This window comes from Silurus aristotelis (genome assembly GCF_946808225.1).
Source record: "Silurus aristotelis genome assembly, chromosome: 9".
Taxonomy (NCBI): Eukaryota; Metazoa; Chordata; class Actinopteri; order Siluriformes; family Siluridae; genus Silurus; species Silurus aristotelis.
In genome coordinates, this window is record NC_139582.1 from 2,882,875 (window position 1) to 2,907,299 (window position 24,425).

General features: G+C 38.8%; 2 protein-coding genes across 2 annotated transcripts in view; one reads left to right on the forward strand and one right to left on the reverse strand.

Annotated features, from left to right (window-relative positions):
- Nucleotides 1–1,522: 1,522 nt before the first annotated feature.
- cartl (cocaine- and amphetamine-regulated transcript-like) lies at nt 1,523–3,494 on the reverse strand. Its single transcript, XM_083551205.1, has 3 exons — nt 3,301–3,494; nt 2,958–3,032; nt 1,523–2,101 (listed from the first exon to the last, which is right to left on the reverse strand). Exons 1-3 carry the CDS (start codon nt 3,430–3,432, stop codon nt 1,994–1,996), a joined length of 315 nt encoding a protein of 104 aa, XP_083407331.1. The 5' UTR covers nt 3,433–3,494; the 3' UTR covers nt 1,523–1,993.
- A 5,404-nt stretch (nt 3,495–8,898) lies between these two features.
- Nucleotides 8,899–24,425, forward strand: part of iqgap1 (IQ motif containing GTPase activating protein 1) — a 51,569-nt gene continuing 36,042 nt past the window's right edge. The window contains exons 1-2 of the mRNA XM_083549850.1: nt 8,899–9,205; nt 12,970–13,072. Coding sequence (XP_083405976.1) covers nt 9,160–9,205; nt 12,970–13,072 — 149 coding nt within the window. The 5' untranslated portion in view covers nt 8,899–9,159. The remainder of the gene's footprint in view (nt 9,206–12,969; nt 13,073–24,425) is intronic.

Sequence of the window (24,425 nt, forward strand, 5' to 3'; positions counted from 1 at the left end):
CTGTGGCAGATTTGCCACAGTTTCAGGCAGAATTTCACGTTTGCTCTTTGTCCATGATGAAATCACAGACATGGTAATGCATGTGTTCAGAATTGCACCAGTTGTACAGCTCCCGATGTACACAGGATAATGTCTTTTGGCACGCTGACTTCTTAAGGTCGGTGCTCCCTGTGACTGTGCGTGCAGCCTTGTGCTGCCATCTGTTGGTGTGTTACAAAAAACTGGTCTTGATTCTTTTTGATACCACCTCGTACAGACATATTGTATGCAAATGATAAAGGGGGGGGGGGGGAGTTTCACATGTACAGCACAGTAAAATTCTAAGGACCTTGCTCAAGGCCCCAAGAGTGTCAGCTGGGCAATACCAGGGCTTGAACCCACAACCTTCAGTTCATGGACCCAAAACCTTAACCACTGTGCTACCACCTCTCTTACTGTGGAAAAAGAAGGTTGGTGGGACTTGTATCTGTTTCCAGATGGTAAGGGGCCAATATTTTGTGCCCTGAATAAATAGAGGGGTTTATGAGACTGCTGGCTTTTGTTGTTTTGGTTTATGCTGATGATACTGTACGTGATGAGTGTGTGCTCTCTGTGGTGCCTTGAAAGCTGGAGCTGTGGATATTTTAGTTTCTACCAGAATAGCTTGCATTGTGCTTTCTTCACCAGGTGAGAGGTGTTGATGAACCATGAGATGTAAACCTGAGGGATCTAATGTCTTAGAGGAGCACTACTAAACTGTCACTCGTACTCCACTTGAACTCAAACACTTCATATGAACCTATTGATCACGTAGAAGCCCATTATGGTGTGATTTACAGTCTTATTTTGCACATTTCCTTATTAGCCCTGACAATCTCACTAATTGCTGGGGAATGATTAGAAGGAGCACAATTATACACTTTATATCCATGCCCTTAGGGTTCCTGGTGATAAACATTAATGAAGTGAAGGAAAAAAAACCATAAACTTTAATGTCCAACATGCATCACTCTTGGATTTGGCAAGAAAAGATTCATTACTGTATTGATTCCTCTTTTATTTTCACTGACGATTAATGAAATAAAGCTTTTTACTGGCTTCTGAAGATTTGCTACTCCTTTTCCTACAGTATAATTTACCTGCAGCTCAATGGCCAGAGACGATGAAAGGGCATTTTTTTCATGTTTCAGATTCAGAATTAGACTCGGGTACCAACAGAATGCCTATAAAAAAATGAGAACGCCTGAACACTTATGGAGTTTATACCAATAATTGGCTTCTAAACAGTTTTCTTTTTCCAGCACTACACAATAAACTGCAGTTTACTATGCGTTCAAAATAAAATAAAATAAAATAAAATCCTGGGGCTGGTGAATGCTGTTTCAGCAGATTACCAATACTGACTATAAGGGAATAATAGGTTTTCCAATGCATGAATAATTTGTCCAGAGCAGCTGGTAAATACAGCGCAACCACGATGGGAATGAATACGCAGTGAATATACAATTTCGAAAGAAAGACTTGGCAAACCATTAAACATTAATAAGGGAATTCAAATAAGTTTATTGTGCATGTAATAATAATATATGGCATGGTTCAGCGCATGCTTCAGTATGAACTGACCACTATTTTACTATAATAACAAAAACAACACAACTGCAAACAGTGAAATGTTTCACCATCCATGTAATCCATTAATTAACACTGCGTAATTTGGGACCGAGAGCTATCCAACAGGCTCTTAGGGATAATTAATGCATGAGGATATTTGCATTTTCAAGTTTTATGATTTCTCATTTCCAACCGCACGAAAGATCTTACGTCACGAAAAACAAAAAAATATGAACACAATGTTATCAAGGGATACAGTTTTCATGCTAACTAACTCAATCATTACTTATCAACTCAAATTGACTTTATTTCCAGCATTTTTGTGCCTCTGTGAGCGACATATTTGTGAAAACATGGAATCAAGAGATCACACCAGCTCTTCTTTACTCTTTTTTTTTCTCTTTTAGATGCACTTGAGCAGGTACGAGTTGCAGTAGGAGCCTCGGCTACATTCACACAGCTGCCCAAAGCGAGGACCAAACCTCATTGCACAGCGGGAGCCGACTGCACACTGAAGAGGGGAAAACAAACAATTGTTTATTACAACATTCAAAAAGAAAAAACGAAAAGAAAACCAGATGCATATATTTTAATACCTCCTTAGAAGCATGAGTTCCATGATGTAAAGAAGTTAATACAAATAATAATAATAAAAAAAAAAAAATCACAAAACTGCTTGTTAGACAAAATTTCCATACCACTGTAGGGGGCGCTAAAAGACTTTAGAGCCAATTTTATACATTCTACATGTTTACACCTTATTATGACAACATGTGATGATCCTACATACTAGAATCCTTAATTCAAGCTGCCCATTGACGCTTGAAAGGTTCCAGCAGAAAGGTTATGACAAACTGCAGAGTTATTAAAACAGTCGAATTTATGATTGTGTGAGATTAGAGAAAAAAAGAAAACGAAGAAGAAGAAAATGATGATGATGATGATGATGATGATGATGATGATGATGATGATGATGGTGATGGATGATTTACATTTATATTTCAGGCATTTGGGCAGAAGACTTTATCCAGGGCGACTTAAAATTATTTAACACTTAAGGAAGAAGAGGAAGAAGAAAGGAAAGAAGATGAATTATGGAAAAAACAAAAAGTAGCAAAAAGAGGAGAGGAGGAAGAATAGAAGAAACGGACGAAGGAAGAAAAGAAGAAGAGCAGAAAGAAAAAAAAGAAGCAGAAAAAGAAAGGGAACAAGATAAAGGAAGAAACAAACAAAAATTTGCAAAAAGGAGAAGGAAAGGGGAAGAAGAAATAGAAGAAGAAGAAGTGCAGAAATAAAAAAAGAAGAAGAAAGAGAAGATGGGGGAGGAGAAGAAGAAGAAGAAAAGGAAGAAGAAGCAAAGGACTTACCGTTGGAATGGCGCGTTTCTCTGTGGATGGAAATCTGTTCTGAAGCCTAGACAGAAGTTCCTCCATCACTTCAACCTGTGCAAATGAAAAAACATCTCTCTATTTTATTCCCTGTAGATCCACTTACTGTTTCATACTGTAAATCTTCTAAATGTGTGACGTCATAGTAAATAAATATGATAATATCATGTATTATATATGATATTACAATATACTCTATATAAAAAGTCAACATAGCGTTTGTATGAATGTAAAGAATCTGTATACAGTATATAAGAGCCAGACTGTATACTGTACACTGTAAAATTCACAACATTACCAAATTAAAACCACCTGTACGCACCATATCCATGTCAGGGTTCACCTGCGAGTTCTGTAAGTCCTCTGCAGACGTCTCGGGTAAACGTTGTCCTTCGCACGTGATGAAAGACAAAGTGATGAGCAACACTCCGATCACAATCCCTGAGCTCTCCATGGTCCTGAGACGGTGTCTCGTTTGCACAGCTGCACGGACGAGTGAGGAACCTGGACCGCGGTTATGCTCGAACTAAACTAAAGCCGGCTTTATATCCACCGATGTCCTGCCCTCTAGGCTGACCAATAAGCTCAGACATCCACCTCCCCCAGGGTTGTTTAATGGGTTTTAATAAGTAAAACTGCTCTTTATTTTTTTTCCTGTGCAACACACGATATGTTACAGCTCTGTAGGATTCAGAAATCCATTCATTCCACTAAAACAAATCATTTTTTATTAATTATATATAATGTATACTATAAATGTAACTATAAATGTATATAACTCGGTCTTTAAATAAAGCCTGGAAACACAACAGTTGCTTTGCCATGAACACTGTGTCGACATGATATATGTTTAATACTGGTTGATAATGCTTTAAATAATTGTGTATTGCATTATAGAATATTTGATTTCCATAAATCCTGATAGTGTCCCGAGCTTTGGTTACAGTCTGAGTGGGGTTTTGTATATTTCTCTGTATTTTATTACAGTCTATTCACTGAAAATATCAAATATAGACTGTTTGAAGCAGTTCATCTTTTCAGCCTGCTGCTCATTTAACATTTTAGATCATTAAACATGCTTGGAGGAGAGCCCTACATGCCTATTCTTTATAAAGGGGCTTATTACATGTCACATATGCAGTACAGCTCAGTAATATTCTTTCTTTACATATCCCAATGATGTTAGGAAGCTGGGGACAGGGTGCAAAGTCAAACATGATACAGCACCCATGGAACACAAAGGGTTAAGAGCTTTGCTTAGGAGCCCCAAGAGTGGCAGATTGGCGAGATTGTGGCTTGAACCTCCGACTTCTGACCAGTAATCCAGAGATTTAAAGACCGACCGACCGACCGACAGACCGACAGACAGACAGACAGACAGACAGACAGACAGATAGACAGATAGATAGATAGATAGATAGATAGATAGATAGATAGATAGATAGATAGATAGATAGATAGATAGATAGATAGATAGATAGATAGATAGATAGATAGGTATTATTCTCACAACAGAATCTTTGTACAGATATAGATGATACACAGATATATAGAAGATACTCTATGACGGTTGGTATGGATGGTATGAACTTCCAGAATTTTTATATAAAAATAATATACATAGAAATGATTTTTATAGGAAAATATAACTATATAAATATGAACTACATACAAGATGGTTACTGGCAGTAACCGATGCAGGTTCTGGTGCAAATGTTCCTTCATATGTTCTTGATGGAAGGAGTTTAAATAGTTTGAGACCGGCATATGAGGAGTCCCAAATGTTGTTGTGGGCTCTATGTAGACATCTACTTTAATGAAGGTGCTTGGTTGCACGTAGTTGGATAATAATGCTCTGGTTTTAATCACCCTTCGCAGGGCTTTCCGTTCACACACTGCAGAGCTGCCGTATCACAGCGTGATGGAGATGGTCAGCATGCTTTCAATGATGCAGTGGAAAAAAAACAAGTTTAAATCTCAGGTGACAGATGAACATTTTTAAGAACTGAATTGTTCTGGGAATTGTTTCCAGGAAATTAAATGCTTTTTGGAGAAGATGCACATATGACTGGAAAAGTCAGGTGTCCTAGTATTTTTGTTCATATAGTGTCTATCAGATTAAAATAAAATAAAAACATTTTTCTGGGATATGGAGTCTGTAGACGTAGACAACACGCAGGTATATTCTGTCATTGAATTTCAAATTCTTCTGATTGTCCTGAGCTCACACTTGCATCTTCTGTGCTAAACAGATGCCCTCAAACTGACATTCATTCATTACTTACTCTTCAGTTGGTGCCTTATTCCTGAGTAGGAATGTATTGGTTTAAGAGACTATTACAGCAACACTGATACACACGAGAGATTCTTTCACACACATCGTCAAGCTAGAGCAGTTTATTCGCATACCAACATGGATTTGTGAGGTCAAAGGAAAGCTTAGTGCAAGGAAGAAACAATAAAGGTGCCACAATAACCCAGATAGGATTAATAATTAATCGCTTTGTCTGTCAATAACTTTCCAATGTAAGCAGTGTAATCTGCAACGGTAACCGTTCAAGACTTTGCGAAACACAAGAACCTGTAAATCAAGGGAGGCGGTACATACCAAACTTTTATCATACTGCATTCTGTCTTCACCACTTAGCATACAGATCATTACACATGGCTGCCTCGACACTGAGCATTCTGTATCTCTTCATCATATTCACTTCCCCTTTACCAAGCTTACACCTGAGGTACAATCACATGCAGTGTGATTTAAGCCTTTTCATCACCTTTATACTTCCCTATGGCTGAGAAGTATGTTTGCTTTATAGACGCTCAAATAGTTTAAAAGTCTATTATGTTCTTTCTGTAATTTATATGAGCCCCAATTCCCCCCTTCTGTAATATAAAAAGCATTTCTCGTGGAACAAGTTTATAGATACTGGTAAACTTTTAGATGTTTCTTTACGCAAACTAATTATGGAAAGCCACAAGGTTGGTTTTTATTATGTAGTGCTCTTAGGACAAGAAATTCTCATCTTCGAGATGTTCCCCCCAGTTGTACACGCTATTGCTCAGAATTCATTTATTTTTTAATCAAAGGTGTCAAAATATATACATGCACACACTGTATGAAAAAGTGTAGGGATACCTGACTTTTCCAGTCACGTGGTTTTTTCACAAACTGTTCCCACAATGCTGGAGGTACACAATTGTTCAGGACGTCTTTGGAATGAAGTAAAGTAGAATTTTTCCTTCACTTGAACTAGGAGTTCAAGTCTGTTCTCAAATCTGAACTCAAATCTGAAAAGAAAATAAACAAGTTCAGCAAAAAAGTAAAGACTCCAATAGAAATTAATAGACTCCAGGGTTTTAGTGTCAAAGAATTAGGTTTTATTTCAGCAGAAACAAAGTCAGACAGTTCCATAGAAGTGTCCAAAATACTCTTTCTTACAGCTTTGCTAAGACATCAGTCACCTCATCTGTCACCATTCACTTCAAACGTTTTGTTACTTTTTACTTTGAAAACATTATGGTGGTAATTCCCATTAATCTCCATTTACAAAAAAAAAGATCAAAGATCAAAAGTATCATGTGATTCAGCATGGTCCAGGCCTTGACCTGTCTGTGACCTCCAAACAGGAAGTCATTGCAGCTGCACCTGGTAAATAGACTAATGCTCTCACACATTTTCATATATGAATCACTCATGATGAATATACCAATTACAATTAATCACTTGCTTAGGATGTACTGGTTATAAAAAAGTAAGTAAAAGTAATGACAATAAAAAAATTAAACGACAATAAAAATACACCATACCATGAAGATATGCTTTACATGGGTTGGAGTGGAAGATCTCCTGCTTTAGAGCTCTGACCTTAATGATAATGAACAATTTGTGTGAACACTGACTGCACCCCAGACCTTTTACACAAATGCTTGACCATGGAGAAGAAGAATGTGGGTAAATCAGGATGATTGTGGCGGTTTGGCTCTGGAATCGTTCTCTAAAAGGTAAAAGCTCTAGTCCTAGTGAAGTACTCAGATGGAGGCAAGTCATCTGCATATATAATGGAGTCTACATTCAAGGAAGCATTTGATCCAACACGTTCATTCCACGGAAAAGAAAGGATGAGGGGATCACAAAATCTCAGGTCATTCTTGACTTCAGTAGATTGATTCACAACTGAAAAAAATGGAGAGACTGTAGTGTCCCAGTGTTGACAATGAGAAAGAAAAGAACTGCACATTCTTCATTCCATTCAAAGTCCAGTTATCTGTACAGTGTAACTCTTCAGATTCCTGCAATCAGCTGATAAATTCTTCTCATCAAGGTTACAAGTGGTTGCTTAAGAGTCTATTACAGACACCAGGGAATAACTAATGGCCTTGGTCTTTAACTTCATTAGACACACGGTTCAGTATGAGGCCCTTATACAGTTGTCTAAACAAGTAAAATGACACAGGATCATTTTTCCTACATATGTGTACATGTCTTCCTATTCAATACGATTCACCCACATTATTTCCAATTATTTGTTCATTTCCTTTAAACACTTGACTTCATTGTTTGCTTCTGTTATGGCACATTTGAGGTCCTTTTTTTGGTGTGGCTTACTTACCTGAAGATCTACAATATAATCTTTGCATTCGCATAAAAGCTTACATCTTCTTCTACTTTTGTCTTCTTCCATTGGGGGGTGCCACAGCGGATCATCCGTCTCCATATCCACCTGTCCTCTACATCTGCCTCTTTCAACCCAACTACCTGCATTTCTTCCCTCACCACATCCATAAACCTTCTCCCTGGTCTTCCTCTTTTCCTTCTTCCTGGTGGCTCCATCCTCAGCATTCTCCTACTGATATACCTCATGTCCCTCCTCTGCACATGTCCAAACCATACATAAAAGATCTTATAGTATTACAGAGATGAAAATCATGCTACCAATAAATAACCTTTTTAAGATTCTTCATTTACCAAGTCTAACCAAAACTTTTGAGACAAAGATCTTTACGTTCCTGTATTTTAGGGTGAATAATGAATGTAGAATGTCATACTGGAAGAGGTTTGGCTCTCCAAATAAAAAAGTGTGTGAGTACTATTATGTGCCTCCAACTTTGGGATAACAGTGTTTTTTTAATGGGAAAAAGCAGATATGGCTGGAAAAATCAGGTGTCCCAATACTTTTGTCAGAATATTGTGCATATATTAATATAATATGCGCATCTCCATAATATAATATGCGCATCTTAATGCTTAGCCACGGATACAAAACATTAAAGATTCAAACGAGGCATCTACTAATATGATTTACCAATATTATGATGCAGTGTGATCGGAATCCGATTCCGATGCGATGCGATGCGATACGATGCAATGGAAAAACACGATGCTATGCAATTCAATACGGTTTCGTTTTTTTTTTCATTGGTTCGGACAATCATCAAATCATCAATTTACTGACCTCTTACGCATTTCACAAACACGCCTTTGTAGTGCAAAAAGAAAAAAAAGGTCAAACAAAACCTGACGTTCTTTTCCTGTTGTGTCTGCAGGAAGTCACAGCTCTACCTCTGCCATGTTAATCTGTATTCCCTGTGACTCTCAAGACACGCCTCGCTCTCTGCAGTGTTGTGATATTAACGTAGCAGCAGTGGTGATATTATTAGAGAAAATAAATTGTCACAAATAATTGGTCACTTTCTAAATAATTAAATGATAACGCATGAACTAAAAATTTAATAAAAATTAATCTATTTTTTTTTACCGATGCAAATATGTTACAAACGTCGTTAAACATCGTTAACTTCTATCGGTGAATCGTACCACCCCTGCTGTATGACCACGTCCTGGTTGTTCTTCATGTGCAGGTGCAGAAGAGATTTTTGGGCAGAAGAGGGCGTTGTAGATTTACTTTTTTGCTGTATGGGTGTTTCCTGGAGTGCATAACTTCAGGATTTAGGCAGGAACCCAGTCTCATATACACACCCAGGACATCAGGGAGGTTTAGAAAGAAGGAGAGAGAGAGAGAGAGAGAGAGAGAGGTGGAGAGGGGAAGAAAGTTTTTTTAGGCTGTCCTGAGACCAGAGGAGACAGAGAAGCTAAGAAGTTTGAAGGAAATACAAAGTAACACAAGCGGATTTTTTTTGTTTGTTTTTGGGGGCGGAAAGTTGAGGATTTTGTGCAAACATGTCAACATCTGATGAAGCAGACGGGCTGCGGCCGCGATATGGCTGTGAGTACGCATTTATTCCCTGCGCTTTTATTATTATGATCTCACTTTTATTTGTATATTTTTTTCTGGATGTTTTTATGGAACCACAAAAACAATTAATATGTTTTTCCCAATCCGGAAGGTAAAATTGGCTCACAATTGTAACTTTTTTTTTCTTTAACTAAGTTTCATCTTTTTTTCCCCCTCCTTTCTCGGGGTTTCTGACTGCATCAGCATGGTGAAGCACTTCCGCATTTTTTTTTTTTTCATTAACCTAATCCGACATGCACAAGTGTGTATGAATCTCCGTAATCTCCATAAAATAACCCCATCAATTTAACTGCGGATTTTTAATAATAGCGGAATACCGTGTTGTGACGTCACAGTGCTGTTTATTTGTTACAATTTGTGCCATTCACACACTCGAGACAGTGCAGTTAGGGTGCTTTATTTGTCTAAATGAAGGAGTGTAACTTTATAAACAATGTACACACACATTTATGAACAAAAGTTTGTGGACACATGAGCCATTCTGTAAGATTCAGTTATAATAACCTCCACTTTTCTAGGAAGATGTTCCACTGGATTTTGTTGAAGATTATTAATAAACAGAAGGGTGTTTGTAAAGTCGGGTCCTGATGTATGTGAGGAGGCCTGGGGCGCAGTCAGCGTTCACATTCGTTGTTCAAGAGGTCAGAGATTTATAGCAGAAGATCTTCCATTCCATTATAGATAAAGCATATCGTCATGCAGCTGGCTTTATGCACAGGGGCATTGTCATGCTGGAACAGGTTTTCAGTTCAAGTGAAGGAAATTTTCGTGCTACTGCATCCAAAGACATTTTATACAGTTGTGTGCTTGCAATGTCATGGTGACAGTTTGAAGAAGAAGCACAAGGCTTGAAAAGTCAATACTTTGGTCTCGTACAGTGTATCTACAGATCTGAAAGGAAACTCTTACCTCTGCAATCTGCTGAGTTCTGGAGGTTTGTACAGCAGATTTGTTGACGGTGCAGGTGTAAAATGATGAAGCTGCGTCCTGTCTTCAGTGATCTGAACTGAAGTGAAGAAGACTAAGGAAGGGGCATGGACGTTTGTTTTCACTCTTTTATCTGGGTTCGTCTCATAATACCAGTCTCTCTGTATCTGTCTCTCTCTTGTCCTTGTGTTTGTATACCTGTCACTGTCTTCGCCTTGTGTCTGTTTTTACATTTTATCTGTCTCTGTTTTCTCCTTGTCTGTGTCTCTCTCTCCCTCTCTGTGTCCTTGTGTCTCTCTCTCCCTCTCTGGGTCCTTGTGTCTCTCTCTACCTCTGTGTTTTTGTGTCTTTCTCAGCCTCTCTGTGTCTGTGTGTCTCTCTCTGCCTCTGTGTTTTTGTGTCTCTATCAGCCTTTGTGTCTTTGTCTTTCTGTGCCTTTGTGTCTCTCTCAGCCTCTCTGTGTCCTTGTCTCTCTCTGCCTCTTTGTATCTCTCTCTGTGTCCCTGTCTCTCTCAGCCTCTCTATGTCCTTGTGTCTCTCTCTGCCTTTTTGTGTCTCTCTCTGTGTCCTAGTGTGTCTCTCTGCCTCTTTTTTGTCTCTCTTTTAGCTTCTCTGTATCTTTTTGTCTCTCTAAGCCTCTCTGTGTCCTTGTCTCTCTGCCTTTTTGTATCTCTTTCTGCCTCTTTTTTCTCTCTCAGCCTCTCTGTGTCATTGTGTCTCTCTGTCTCTCTTTTAGCCTCTCTGTATCTTTTTGTCTCTCTTAGCCTCTCTGTGTCCTTGTCTCTCTGCCTTTTTGTATCTCTTTCTGCCTCTTTTTTTCTCTCTCAGCCTCTCTGTGTCATTGTGTCTCTCTGTCTCTCTCTGCCTCTTTGTGTGTCTCTCTCTGTGTCATTGTGTCTCTAGGCCTCTGTGTGTCTTTGAATCTCTCCGCCTCTCTGTGTCTGTCCGTCTGTCTCACTTTCCCGTGTATGTGTCTCAGGAGCTCACATCATCATCACACACTCATACATTCTCGATGTTTGACCTGCATGAAAAGCTTTTTACAGTAACCTGAGTATCAGTCAACACAAATCCTGAATCTCAGAACATATTGATTATATAATTATATTATTGATTATACTAGTAATCCTAATGATTATATAATTATTTAAGATCTTATTAATATTTTTCCTTTTGATTTTTTTAAGAATTAATCTCTGTCAAATCCATTACGCTTTGTGTGTGTGTGTGTGTGTGTGTGTGTCTGATAATCAGTGTGTTACTGCAGTTCAAGTAACAGCGTAATAAATAAGATTTTCACTGGCGTTACTTGAGCCCTTCTGTCATTCCAGTGTCAATCCTGCAGAGAAAATGCATCATCGTCTTAAATGGAAGACAAGACAGGATTATGCAAATGTCTGTAGGGCGGGACAATGTGACAGATCTAATATCGCATTATGGTCCTACGATACATAATATGTATCAGTTACCACGATGTGTGTTTATGTTGAGTTTCAGAATACATGTCTCTCAGAATTATAAAAGAGAAGAGTGTGGATAAAGTTTCTGTGTCCGTCTCTTTTTTTTTTTCTGTCTCCCTATGCGTCTTTCTCTTACTGTCTACTTCCCTGTGTCTGTGTGTGTGTGTCTCTCTCTCTCTCTCTCTCTCTCTCTCTCTCTCTCTCTCTCTCTCTCTCTGTCTTTTTTTGTCTCCCTATATGTCTCTGTCTGTCTGTCTGTCTGTCTGTCTCTCTCTCTCTCTCTCTCTCTCTCTTTTTTTCGCTCTCTGTTAACGATTTGGTACGTTTCTCGATTTTTATGTCACGATTCGTTACAATTTCGGTACGTTCAGGGGGAAGAAATGCAAAACATTAAATTGGCGTTTATTATTAATAACATTTGGGATCAACATTTGAACAGTTTAAACAATAAAATTTAATAAATCAAATTAATGCAACACTTTTTTTAAATTATATTTATTAAACTGAGTAATCAATTAAAGTGGCACAAAATAAACTGATTCAATAAAATTTAATAAATAGAAAAAAGTAATACTTTATATTTGTTACACCGCACTTTAAGAAATATCAAAATTCATTTCATTCTTCATTCATTCACTCCTTCGACTTGTCAGAATTTTATAATTTTCGTATTCTTAAAGCTGAATTTAAAGCGCTAAAGAATCCATAGCGTTAGCGGCTAGCTACTTCATGGTTGACGGCTAATGCTATGGGTTCCTTAGCGTTTTCATGTATGCGCAAAATAAATTGTATTTCTGGCCACAGTGACACTGCGCTAACTTTAGTATCTTTTAATACACCTGTTTTCTAGTTTAATAATAATAAAATGCCTTAAAACTGTGAGGTGGAAACTAAACAAACTTGTGGTCCGCCACTTAATACGTTCCTGAGGGAACACAGATTTTAACTCTGTTCCGCTCGTAAAAATGATTGCATTCCGTACACGTGTGCACCGAACTGAAAACCCTGTACAGGAAAAATCTTGGTATGAATATGTGCTCTTACACTCCTACTTTCAGCATCTGTCTCTGGTTCTCTCTGTCTCTCTCTGTGTCTTTTTGTAAATAGACTAAAATTAAAGTCAATTTGACATCCATTCAGTACCATTTGATCTGCAATTATATAAATCATAAAAACATACATCACTGTCCTGACGATATCGAAATAAAAATGTATCATGATATTGATATATCACCCAGTCCTCTTTCTCCGTTGTATTTACTGCTGTATGCACCCTTGTTATGCGTGTACTCGTGTTTTTTTTTTTGTACATGCGGACATGTGATGAGTTGTTGCTCTCTCCTGCAGCCGTGCTGGATGGCATGGAGCGTCTCACGGCCGAGGAGATGGATGAACGACGGCAGCAGAACATGGCCTACGAGTACCTGTGCCACCTGGAAGAGGCTAAACGGTAACCATCTGCTTAATGTTTATTTTGTGTTGCGGTTAGCGTAGCGGTTTGTGTTTATGCTCGCTGTTCCTGCTTTGTTTTGTCCATGGTAAACGTCTGAGTTATACTGAAGAGTTTTTTTTTTTTGCTGCTGGATGTGGGGTCTTCAGCAGCACTTTGTCATGTGGCAGTGTTTGTGATTTTGGGTAGTGAGGATTGTTGGTTTTTTAAGTACTGGATTCTAAGGTCACAATTACAGGGTTTTTATAGTTTCTTACTTTTTCTCATAAAATATGCTGGTCCTGTAAATTGGTCTGAAAGAGTGTGTGTGAAAGGATAGGAGATTCTGTGTATATCAGTGCGTGAGACTGTGAATAAGAGAGACATGCCATGTGTCAGAGAGTAAAAATGTATGAGAGATTAATTGTGTCAGAGAGAGTGAGACTGTGCTTGAGAGAGTGAGACTGTGCTTGAGAGAGTGAGACTGTGCTTGAGAGAGTGAGACTGTGCTTGAGAGAGTGAGACTGTGCTTGAGAGAGTGAGACTGTGCTTGAGAGAGTGAGACTGTGCTTGAGAGAGTAAATAAGACTGGTTGAGAGAGTGAGACTATGATAGTGAGTGAAACTGTGATTGAGAGAGTACTTGAGAGAGTAATTGAAACTATTTGAAAGAGTGAGACTATGATAGTAAGTGAGACTGATGGAGAGTGATTGAGAGTAATTGAGACTGATTGAAAAAGTGAGAATGTAATTGAGACTGTGATAGTGAGTGAGACTTTGAGTGAGACTGTGATTGAGAGCGTAAGACTGTGATTGAGAAAGTGAGACTGATATTTAATGAGACTGTAATGAAGAGCATTAGACTGTGATAGTGATTGAGACTGTGATTGAGAGAGTGAGACTGATATTAAGTGAGACTTTGATTGAGAGCATTAGACTGTGATAGTGATTGAGACTGTGAAAGAGCTTATGAATGTGATAGAGAGTGGAGATTGAGACTGTGATCGAGAGAGACTGTGATAGTGAGATTGTGATTGTGAGTGAGATAAGAGAGACTGATTTGTGAATGAGAGTTCATTCTATCTATTGGAAAAAAATTACCTCAGAAATAGTTTGTGTGTTAATGTAAGCTCTGGAGCATTAATGCTTACCGTTAGTGTCGCTAACAAGAGCAGCTTTATCGACCAGTTTATTATTGAAAGACATGTTTCGTCCAGGTTACATAATTATTCCATAAACAGACCTCTCAGTTCAGTTCGTATGAAAAGAATGGACAGATCGCTGATTTGGATGTTATCACCTGATCACTTTTACTACGATGAGATCTTGGCTGTTTAGGCCACACCTCCTGCTGGAACCCATGTGCTTCAGCATGTGCTGGAGTGAGTGATCCAACATGGCTGCTATATTTCCTTTCAAAACCATGTAAAAAAGCCTGATCATGATCTCTGAGTTGATATGCTTCAGCTGTTATTCCTCAGCAGTTTATATAAACCAAAGGGGGGGGGTGTATGTGTGTGTGTGTGTGTGTGTGTGTGTGTGTGTGTTTTAAGTATCATCATTTTGGTGATTGCATCAAGTAAATGCTAGCAATAGCAAATCGTCACACATCATGTATACTTCTGAAGAAGTTCCGTGTGGAGTGCAAGGTCTTTTTACACACACACACACACACACACACACACACACACACACACACACACACACACACACACACACACACACGCGCACATGCACACGCACACGCACACACACTCAAAAGGAAGTGAGTCATACTGTTGATTTTCAGAATCTTTCATTGTAACCATAGAAACCTTGGTTGCCACAGAGACCTGTTCCGGTGTCTGTAATTCAGAGGTAGTGAGTGAGTAGGAAGAAGAAACAAGAATGAAAGAGACTGCATAGTATTCTAGCATTATTTAGTTCTAAATGTTAGAAATGAAAGGATCGTTTTGCCGTTCACATGACCTCCGTCAATTGGTTTTACACCAGAGGTTAACACCAAGCCAACGTCATCAGTGGTGTCTGTCTCGGCTAAAAACTCTTCTGTAGCTACATACCCTGAGTCTTCATATAGTTTTTTTTTTTGAGAACCATCTTTTATTTGAAACAATTTTTTCTTCAAACTTTGTACTGGTTGGGGCTGAGACAGTACATTTACATTTGTGGCATTTGGCAGACACTCATAGAGTTAAGGGCCTTGCTCAAGGGCCCAGCAATGGCAGGTTTTAATTAGTAGGAAATTGATGGATAGAAAATGTCCGAATTCTGACTGGAAGGTCACAAGTTCAAATCCCAGCACCACCGAGCTGCAACGTCATGGCCCTTGAGCAAGAACCTGAACCACCCACTCCTCATTTGTAGAAATGAGCTCATTCTGAATGAGATGTTACTCATCCTAGCATCACCAAGCTAAAACTTCAGGTTTCTTGAGCAACACCTCAAACCTCCTCTGTATAAATGTGCTCATTCTAAGTCACTTATAAAAGGGCACTTACCAAATGACGTAAATATGAGTCCAGTCACATTGTTAGCTTTAGCAAGTCCTCTTGATGTTTCTTCACCAGTGGATTTGGTTTGAGATAAACATCTATTATGTGTATAAAACATACATTAATCTCATATCTCTGTCTCTGCTAGTGGTTAAAAACTGAAGAAAAATTTCTATCAGTCACGTCGAGTGGTTATGACTATGACTATGACGACCCAAATGTTTCACAACCACCCTACCTTCTGTATGGTTTTAGTTTTAAGGAATAGTTTTTAGAAAGACAGCTGTTGGAGTTAACACCTGGTGCTGTTTTTCATTTTCTATTTCTCATTCTTACAGTATGGGTTTTTTTTCTCCAGTTTGTCAAATTATTGTGCCTCGAGCCATTTATCGCCGTATTTACCATACGAGGTGGTATTAAAAGGTTTTGAGACGAGCTCTATTTACAAAAAAGTACTTTATTTATCTAGGTTTACACATTTATTACCTTTAAAATAGTCCTCTTGCTCAGCAATAAAGCACTCCCCCTGTTTCTGCTACTTCTGGAATGTATACTGGAAGTCCCCTTCTCGAAGTACGTCAAGCACCTTCTGCGATTCGTGCTGGATCCCCGCAACGGTGTGAAAATGGCGAACTTTGAGCCGGATATTCATCTTCGGGAAGAGGAAAAAATCCACAGGAGCCGAATCTGGCGAGTAGGGTAGGTGTGGATGTAAGATCATGTAGATTGTTCTCCGACAATCATCACGCACAAGTTTCGAAATCTTTTGGGGTTGAGCTCATTGAAGGTCTTCCTGATCTCTCATCGTCTTCCAGTGATGTTCTTCCTCTCTTGAAGCGCCTCAAACGTCTCGAGGCAGCATCGCCATATGTCAACCGTATGCCATGTCAAATATCTCTGTTGCAGATTTTTCCAGTTCCATGCGGAATTTCACGTTTTCTCTTTGTTCTAACTTGCTGTCCGTGATGAAATTGCACGTGGTCAGAATAGCACCAGTTTACATCATTAGTCTCAACTTTTTTATAACCACCTTGTATATGTTACATATATGTTAATGCTCGGTGTAGCTCAGTAAGCTAGTAACGCTTATCACACTTCCAGCCAATGAGAATACAGTATTCGGACCGACCATGTAAGTGTAAGTAATGAAGTAACGTTTTGCATACATTTTTACCTCACAACCATAAACAATCAGTGTTTTGCTGTCAGTACAATCGGGCGTCTGCAGACTGTCAACTTTCTGACTAAGGCTTGGCCCTGAAATCTGGAATGCACCCAATATGTAGTCATGCGTAATGCTCTAGTATGAAGAGAATTCACCTACAGGTGCAATAACAATGAGAAACAAAATGCCTGCATGCCACGTTGCTCGCTGTAAGCCGGGTTGGTAAACAGGTGCGGAATTTCTTGCAGTAATCTGATGTCTGTCTACTGATTTGTTGTTCGTTTGTATCCTCGAAATGTAGCGTTTTGTCAACTAGCCGTGTGTCATGCAAATCAAACAGCTTTGTTATCATTTCTCTTTCCATGTGTTGTTGAATGGGAAAACACTCGAGTATTTGATAATGGAAATATTTGAATGTGTTTAGATGTGGTTCTCAAATAACGTTCATGATTATCATGATGCTCAAAAGCCATTACAGCAGACGTTGTGGTGTTAGCATGACCTGCAGGAATAGTGGTTTTTCTGCCGTCTCTTTCTATATGTACTACCTGTAAGAAGTTTGGGAATGCCTAGACTTTTCTAGTTTCTGAAAGACATATGGCATGTTACTTTTGGTTCCTATACAACCAATTCTGTATGAAGATTGACTTTGACCAAAAAAAAAATATAAACGTCCAGATGTTCCACTTTATTTACATTGCAAAATCCTCTCTTAGCATGAAGAACAGCATTACACACTCCCAGCATATGGACAGTTCGTTTCTCCGGACATTCAGCTGAAATACTTTGTAAATCTTGCCAAAGTTGTAGTTTCTTTCTTGTGATCCAGTTCATCCCATCTTCTAATCGTACGGTGAAGTAGGTTCCAGTCAGATAGAATTGCATGGTGCGAGTTGAAGTACGGGATGGGAGCCATGATTATTCAGGATTCTTTTTTAATTTAAAGAACAAGTCTCCAACCTTCAGTGCTCCAAAACAACTCCAAACCATTAAGCTTCCACCTCCATGTGTGATTGTGAGGGTGAGGGAGCCTGATCACATTTTCTCACCTGTTCTCCATCAGTTCTTCTGCTAGAGGCAAAAATGTCCCATTTGGACCCCACAGAACTTTCTTCCACTCATTTACAGTCCACTTTCTTGTCTGCTTTTGCCTTTTACTAGTTTGTTGCACAGAAACAAAAGGAACATACACGTGTCTAAAAAAACATAAAAGACTCCACACTGTTGACAGTGTCTGTGTCGTGGTATGTAAGGTTTCAGTATTAATTCAGTAAATATGCAGAAGTGTGCATCAGCCAATTAAATCACACTTTTTCATTTAAAATTAAATGTAAAAAAAAAAGGCCTTAAAATGAACTGAATGTTCCTTCATACGAGAGAGTGAGCCTTTCAAAATAAGAACTACATAAATAACACAGTACACAACACACGTTTATTCACGTCCTTTCTTCACTCAGATATATAAAAAATAAATAAATAAATAAACCTTTCCGAAAAATAACTTTTGAATTACTAAACAGTTGTTTTACCGATGCGGCAAGTCTCAAAACAAGCACCAAATTCCGGCAATTAAATCCGTCCGTTCTGCACTCGCGGGAGCGAACAGAACTCCCCCATACAGCAGGTGGCAGTAGTGTGTATTTGGCGTCGAACAGGAAAAATGGAAAAACTAGAACTGTGTGAATATTTAAAGCAAGCAGTGTTTACACCTTCTGCGATCATTACTAACAGATTCGTGTCATCATGTCTGTTAAGTTGTTGCCAAGACAATAGTACGAATGACGAATGACGCAATCCGACCAGATCCAACATTAAGGTTTAACAGTTACTAACTGATCAGAATTCAGCAGTGCTCTACCCTTAAGTATCTTTCTTGCGTATCAGTACTTTAACTTTTTTTCAATTTGAGGAGACTTTTACTTTAACTTCACTACATTTCAAATATATTACTAAAAATGTCACTTTTAACTCAACTACATTTTGTGAAATCAGTCGATTCTTTTTATTTATGAGGATAAAAATGTAACTGGTCAAACACGCAACAATCCACCAATCGGGGATCTCTGTTTTGAACTAGTTTTGATTGCTGCTTGCTGGAATCTACACCACCATACAGTTTAGCGTCAGTTCAGCAGATCATTCGGAGAGGAATAATTGACGGAATAAACTCCTGAGTCAAACTCGCCACAACACCCGTGGCCTTACGATCATTGAAATAGAAATTAATCAGTGTTTGAGTCAGTAATATCATTCTATTAATAGATCAGTGTTCTGAGAGTCACATTCGAGTCTTTTCACATAAACTGAGTTGATTAAGTAAAGAGTCTTGTGATAAAAATGATAATAAGATCATTATAGCTATAATAAATCATAGTAGTTTGGATACTTGAGTACGTTTTGAAGGCAAATAATTTGCACTTTTACTCAAACGAGCAAGCACATGGTTAGTTCGCTTGGCTCTACTATGACGCTCCACTTGAGTTTCCATACTGCTGATGTAAATAGCAGTAGGACTGAATCTGAGAATGTGTCCACACCACCAACTTGGTGAAAGTCATATCAAGAATCCTCTCGGGTGGTTTGCTTGGTTTGTTTGGTGGGTAGTTTTAGCATGCGACGTGAGGTCTTTTGGTAGCCAGGCCACCCACTAGTCAAAATATTTCAGTAGACCTTTCATTTAGTTTGCTGCTAATTGCAGGTTTGTCTGAGTGCATAACAGTGCAGTATGCCAAGCTTGGAAATGGGGGTGGGTTCAGGAGTAGCATCATTATTCAGTCTCACCTATTTCTATTATTAAAGTGTAACGTTGAGTATAATTTTGTCTTGTATTCTTATTTATATTTTGTTAAGTTCTTTGTCGTTCGAATAAAGAGTGAGTTATGGCCTTTCAAAATAAACAGCTCAATCACAATGCTTCTAATTTTTAATGATAGTCTTGGTATCGAGGCAAATACCATGTTCTTAGTTACTGGCATTACTCTCTGTAGCTATTTCTTAGTAATTATGGGAGGTCCGACTTCTTTCCATCGAGTTTTCGCTGAGATTTTCTGTATTCCTATACATTTTGCATGGTTGGCTTTCGTAAATCTGTCGCAGACATGGGGTTGTGTTTGTGCTTTATTTCTGAGAGTTTATAGAGACGTGCCATGTCTCTCACTGACTCTATTGTATGATGAATCTTTGAATGATAAGATAACCAGCAGTTTGCATTGTAAATGTATTTATCTCTGGTATACAGATGGTTGACCTGCGGGGGGGAAAAAAATAAAACAAACTATGGCTTTGTTGTGATTTAAGAGCATTTATTTATCTGCCACGATCCAGGTGTATAAGAGAGCTTCAAGTAAATCAGCACAAACTTATTCTGATGGATCACGCCATATTGTTTAATAAATCATTCCTGTGCTGATTGGTTTCTGTCCTTTTTTTGGAAACTAGATGTCAACCGATTAATCGGATTTTGGTTGTTAATTGTCACGGCTAGTTGATTCCTAGAGACACAAATCTCTACTGATTAGTTTTTCCGGCCCTCGGTGCGCCGTCATTACGAAAGCGGCCACTAGGGGCAAATCACTGACACCACGTGCTGTTTGTTTTTGCATGCGCGACTGCGTGATGCATGGAGAGTGCCATAATCTATTTATCATGTATAATTTATTAACTATATAAATATATGTATTAATTTATATATTTATATTATTTATTCATATTTATATCATTTAGCACATTTTCATAATTAGGAATTGTTTAAATTTTTTCATGTTTGTAATAAAGTTCAGTACAATTTTACATAGTGTTAAGTTTTTATCCAGTATCAATTTAAACGGTTTCAGCGAGTCCGATCCAACGTAGTTATCGGTCAACCTCTACTGGAAACCCATTGCTGCACCCAAAGATAGCTTCACATGGACAGCTGAAAGGTACCTGAGATTTCTGTGGATGGTTCCACTTCAACCATTCTGCTCTCAAGTATCCACCAGTGAACAGCTAATAACCTGAACAATGATGGAACTGTAATGATTTTCAGGTTAGGATTAGGGTGCGGATGGGTTCTTATTTGAATATGGTTCCTCTCCAAGTTTCTTCCTCATATAGTCTATTACAAATTCCTAATTTTCATTTATTTCTGTAAAGCTGTTAAACGCCCTATACATATACAATTGAATTGGTTGAAGATGAGGTCTTTACGGAGCTGATATGGACCCAGCTGAACACCTGAGGAAGATTGAGTGTGCTCTGGTGGACCATGCTTGTAAGAACACCAGTTGAGGGAATATGTTTGGATCCATGAACGATCCAGAGAGTTGTATAAGCAGGAGATTTTAAAGAAAATGATAGTTAGATAAGGTAAGATAGAGATGAGCTAAACCTTCGTCAAACAGTGGGGAAATTTTCATGTTACAGCAGCAAATATGAAGCAGAGACACAGTACAAATATATACAGTACAGTGTATAAATACATAAAAATAAACAATGAGTAGTTACGCTATGAAACGAGCTAACAAATTGCACTAGGTTACTGCACAGTTTAAATTATACTGTAGTAGCCTGAAACATTATTAAGATACCTTTTACCACGTATGTACATATATATATAATCAACCAACAGTGGATTAAACAGTAAACTATAGAAAAGCTGTATGATCCTGTCTGATGCGAGAGGAATTCAACACTCAAACAAACAATTTATTTATGATAATAAAAGGGGAACTTTGTCAGCGTTTGGCTAGCCTGTTGCTCCATTTCTCTGTTGAGAGCATTAACTCTTATTACAAAAACATTTCCTGTCATGTGATGTGACTGGCTAAAAGTAGTATGGCTCTCTAAAGTACAATGCGGAGGATGTGTACTTTTTCATGGCGCCGTATTCAAGATTAGATTCGACACCGAATTAAGCTTCTGTTGTTGCCCGTGGCGTAACGGCGTTCCGTTTAATTCTTGTGTAAATATTTATGGGGGGAAAAAAAGTTTCCATGGAATACTGGAACCATAAACACGTTGTTATTATTATAATGATAATGATGACAAACATTGTGCATGGAGATTTTTCCTGAAGCATGGATAGAGAAATGAGCGCAGGTCAGCAGGGAGTGTGTGTAAAGCCTGGGCCTGTAGAAACAGTGCGGCTTAGAACAAAAAACGAAACTCCCAAGCTTACCGTTCCGGTTTCATCTTTTTATTGGATGATGCAAGGTCTTGGGTGCACTTGGAGGAAAGACTGCAGCTGTACACCTCAGAGTGACACCTGGGTGTGATCATTTGGATATTTGTTATAATACAAATCATGAATTATGGTGGAGAAATGCATGTTGATATGAAGAAAAGATTTAGAATTTAAAGTGTGTGTATGTGTATATATTAGATATAGATATATAGATGTGTGTGTGTGTGTGTGTGTGTGTGTGTGTGTGTGTGTGTGTGTGTGTATGTTCTATACTGTACACTTGCTGGAAGAAAGCTAAAAAGCTACTCAGACACTTAAAACTTAAGGCCCCATTAGTGGCAGCTTGGTGTGGATGGGAATTGAACTCACAACCTTTCGATCCAAAGTCCAATGCCTTAACCACTAAGCCACCGCCTGTAAAGAGAAGCTAAAAGTGATAAATCTCACACCACTCACCATTTTTTCCCTTTCTTGAGGGAACAAAACCTAGAGCTTACTAAGAAATCCCAAAAACACAAACTGTCCCAAAGACTCTCATGGCAGAAAACCTGCAGACACTGGAAACACTGGAGACTCCTTTCATAAATGTAAATGATCTTTCACAAAGCTTATATCAAACCAGTATGTGAGATCATTTTATGCTAGATTATGACTTTACGTCTCTTACATACCACAGTGTGCAATATACAACAGGTCTACTGGCGGCGTGTATTTGTGTATTTGTCTTGCACTGTCTTGTGTTGTCTTTGCACTGTTTGCACCAGGTTGCACACGATGCACTTTATGTTGCGAGGACACGGGTCCTTAGCCCTGTTTTCTGTGATTGTTGTTGTATGTAACACCAGGGTTCAGAAGGAACGTTGTTTTATTTCACTGTGTAATGCGTCAGCTATATATGGTTGAAATGACAATAGAAGCTTCTTGACTTGATGAATCGATATAAAGTGATCTGGTATATCAGCCAGGCTCTGTGCGTTATCTTTTACCTTAGAAACTGCATTGTGTTTGAGTGTGTTCATGAGAAAGACAAGTGTGGTTTGCTATGAACCAACCATTATGACCCAACACTTTCTTACCAATCAGAGTGTGTGTGTGTGTGTGTATGTGTGTGTGTGTGTGTGTGTGTGTGTGTGTGTGTGTGTGTGACACCAAGACACCTGACCATAAGATTAGTATACACTTTTTAAACATCCCATTCCACTTTTAGTCCTTATTTGCTCTTATAAGGACCTCCATTCTTCTGGGGAGATGTTCCACTAGATTTTGTGGAGATTTGTGCTAATTCAGCTACAAATGTGTTCGTAAAGTTGAGGTACCGATGTAGGTGAAGTAAGGAGGCCTGGGGTGCAGTTAGCATTTACATTCATTATCTAATAGGGTTGAGGTCAAATCTCTATAGCAGGAGATCTTTAACTTCATCCCATGTAAAGCATATCTTCATGAAGCTGGCTTTGTGTGCAGGGGCATTGTTTGGTGGTCTACTAGTTCCCCTAGTGAAGGGAAACTGCTTAAATGCATCCGGAGAGGAAGAAGCTCTTATGGCTGGAAAGGTCAGGTGTCCCAATAGTGCATATAGTATGTTTTAATAAATACCATGAAGTAGCCAAGCCAAGCTGACACTCCTGGGCTCTTTAGTAAGACCCTTTACTCCATAGCTGCTCAGTTGTATGAAATTAGAAAAATGTAAGTCACTATGGATATGACCGTCTACCAAATACTGTAAATGTAACTAGACAGCAATTCTTATGTATGTAATGCTCTCTGAAAAGCAAGTTTAATAATGAGAATCATTCTCACAGTAAAAAAAAAAAGTGGCTGAGGATACCAAGAATAATTCTGATGTCATTTTGCTCTGAGAGAGCGAGAGAGAGCGAGAGAGAGCGAGAGAGAGCGAGAGAGAGCGAGAGAGAGCGAGAGAGAGCGAGAGAGAGAGAGAGAGAGAGAGAGAGAGCCTTTGCCTTACTAGCAGATGTATCCCTTGCCAGTTCTGCTGTGTCTGCTTTGTGGCTGAAACGTTGCTGCTCTGTTGCTTGCACATTCAATTCCCCAGGGCACACTCGCTTGTTTGAGCAGGAAAGGGCACACACCCTTGTGTTTGTCTACCCCCTCCCTTCATCCCTTCATCCTTCTCTCTCTCTCGCTCTCGCTCTCTCTCTGGCCTGTAGTGGCTGTGTCGGGTATCTCCACCTGGCCCCAGAGCGAGGGAAAGGCCTGCTAAATGTGTGAATCTCAGGTTGACTTGTTCAGTTAAGGGGCTGATCTGCTTGTCCTCACCTCAAGTGTCAAATTTTTTTTCAGTTTATCGTTTGTTTCTTTCTGCATGGCATCGTGTGGTCATGAGATAGTGTCCCCTCTGATCCAGTGACTGGTTTTGTGTTTTTTATTTTGCAGTACTCTCTGACCACAGCTGTGTTACTGATCTTTGAGAGCGCTCAGGACACAGCTGTGTTGGTGATCTTGGGGGGGAAAAAACAGACCCGCAGTCTATTGAGCTGAAAAGTCACCATATTATTTGGACAATATGTTCTTTGAGTGTAAAAAATGGTTTCCTTTT

Excerpts from the sequence above, each read along its gene's own strand:
- cartl (XM_083551205.1), bottom strand. The coding sequence starts at position 3,432 with ATGGAGAGCTCAGGGATTGTGATCGGAGTGTTGCTCATCACTTTGTCT. Across the intron at positions 3,033-3,300 it reads TGAACCCTGACATGGATATG|GTTGAAGTGATGGAGGAACT; the intron begins GTGCGTACAGGT and ends TCATTTGCACAG. Across the intron at positions 2,102-2,957 it reads AGAAACGCGCCATTCCAACG|TGTGCAGTCGGCTCCCGCTG; the intron begins GTAAGTCCTTTG and ends TCCCCTCTTCAG.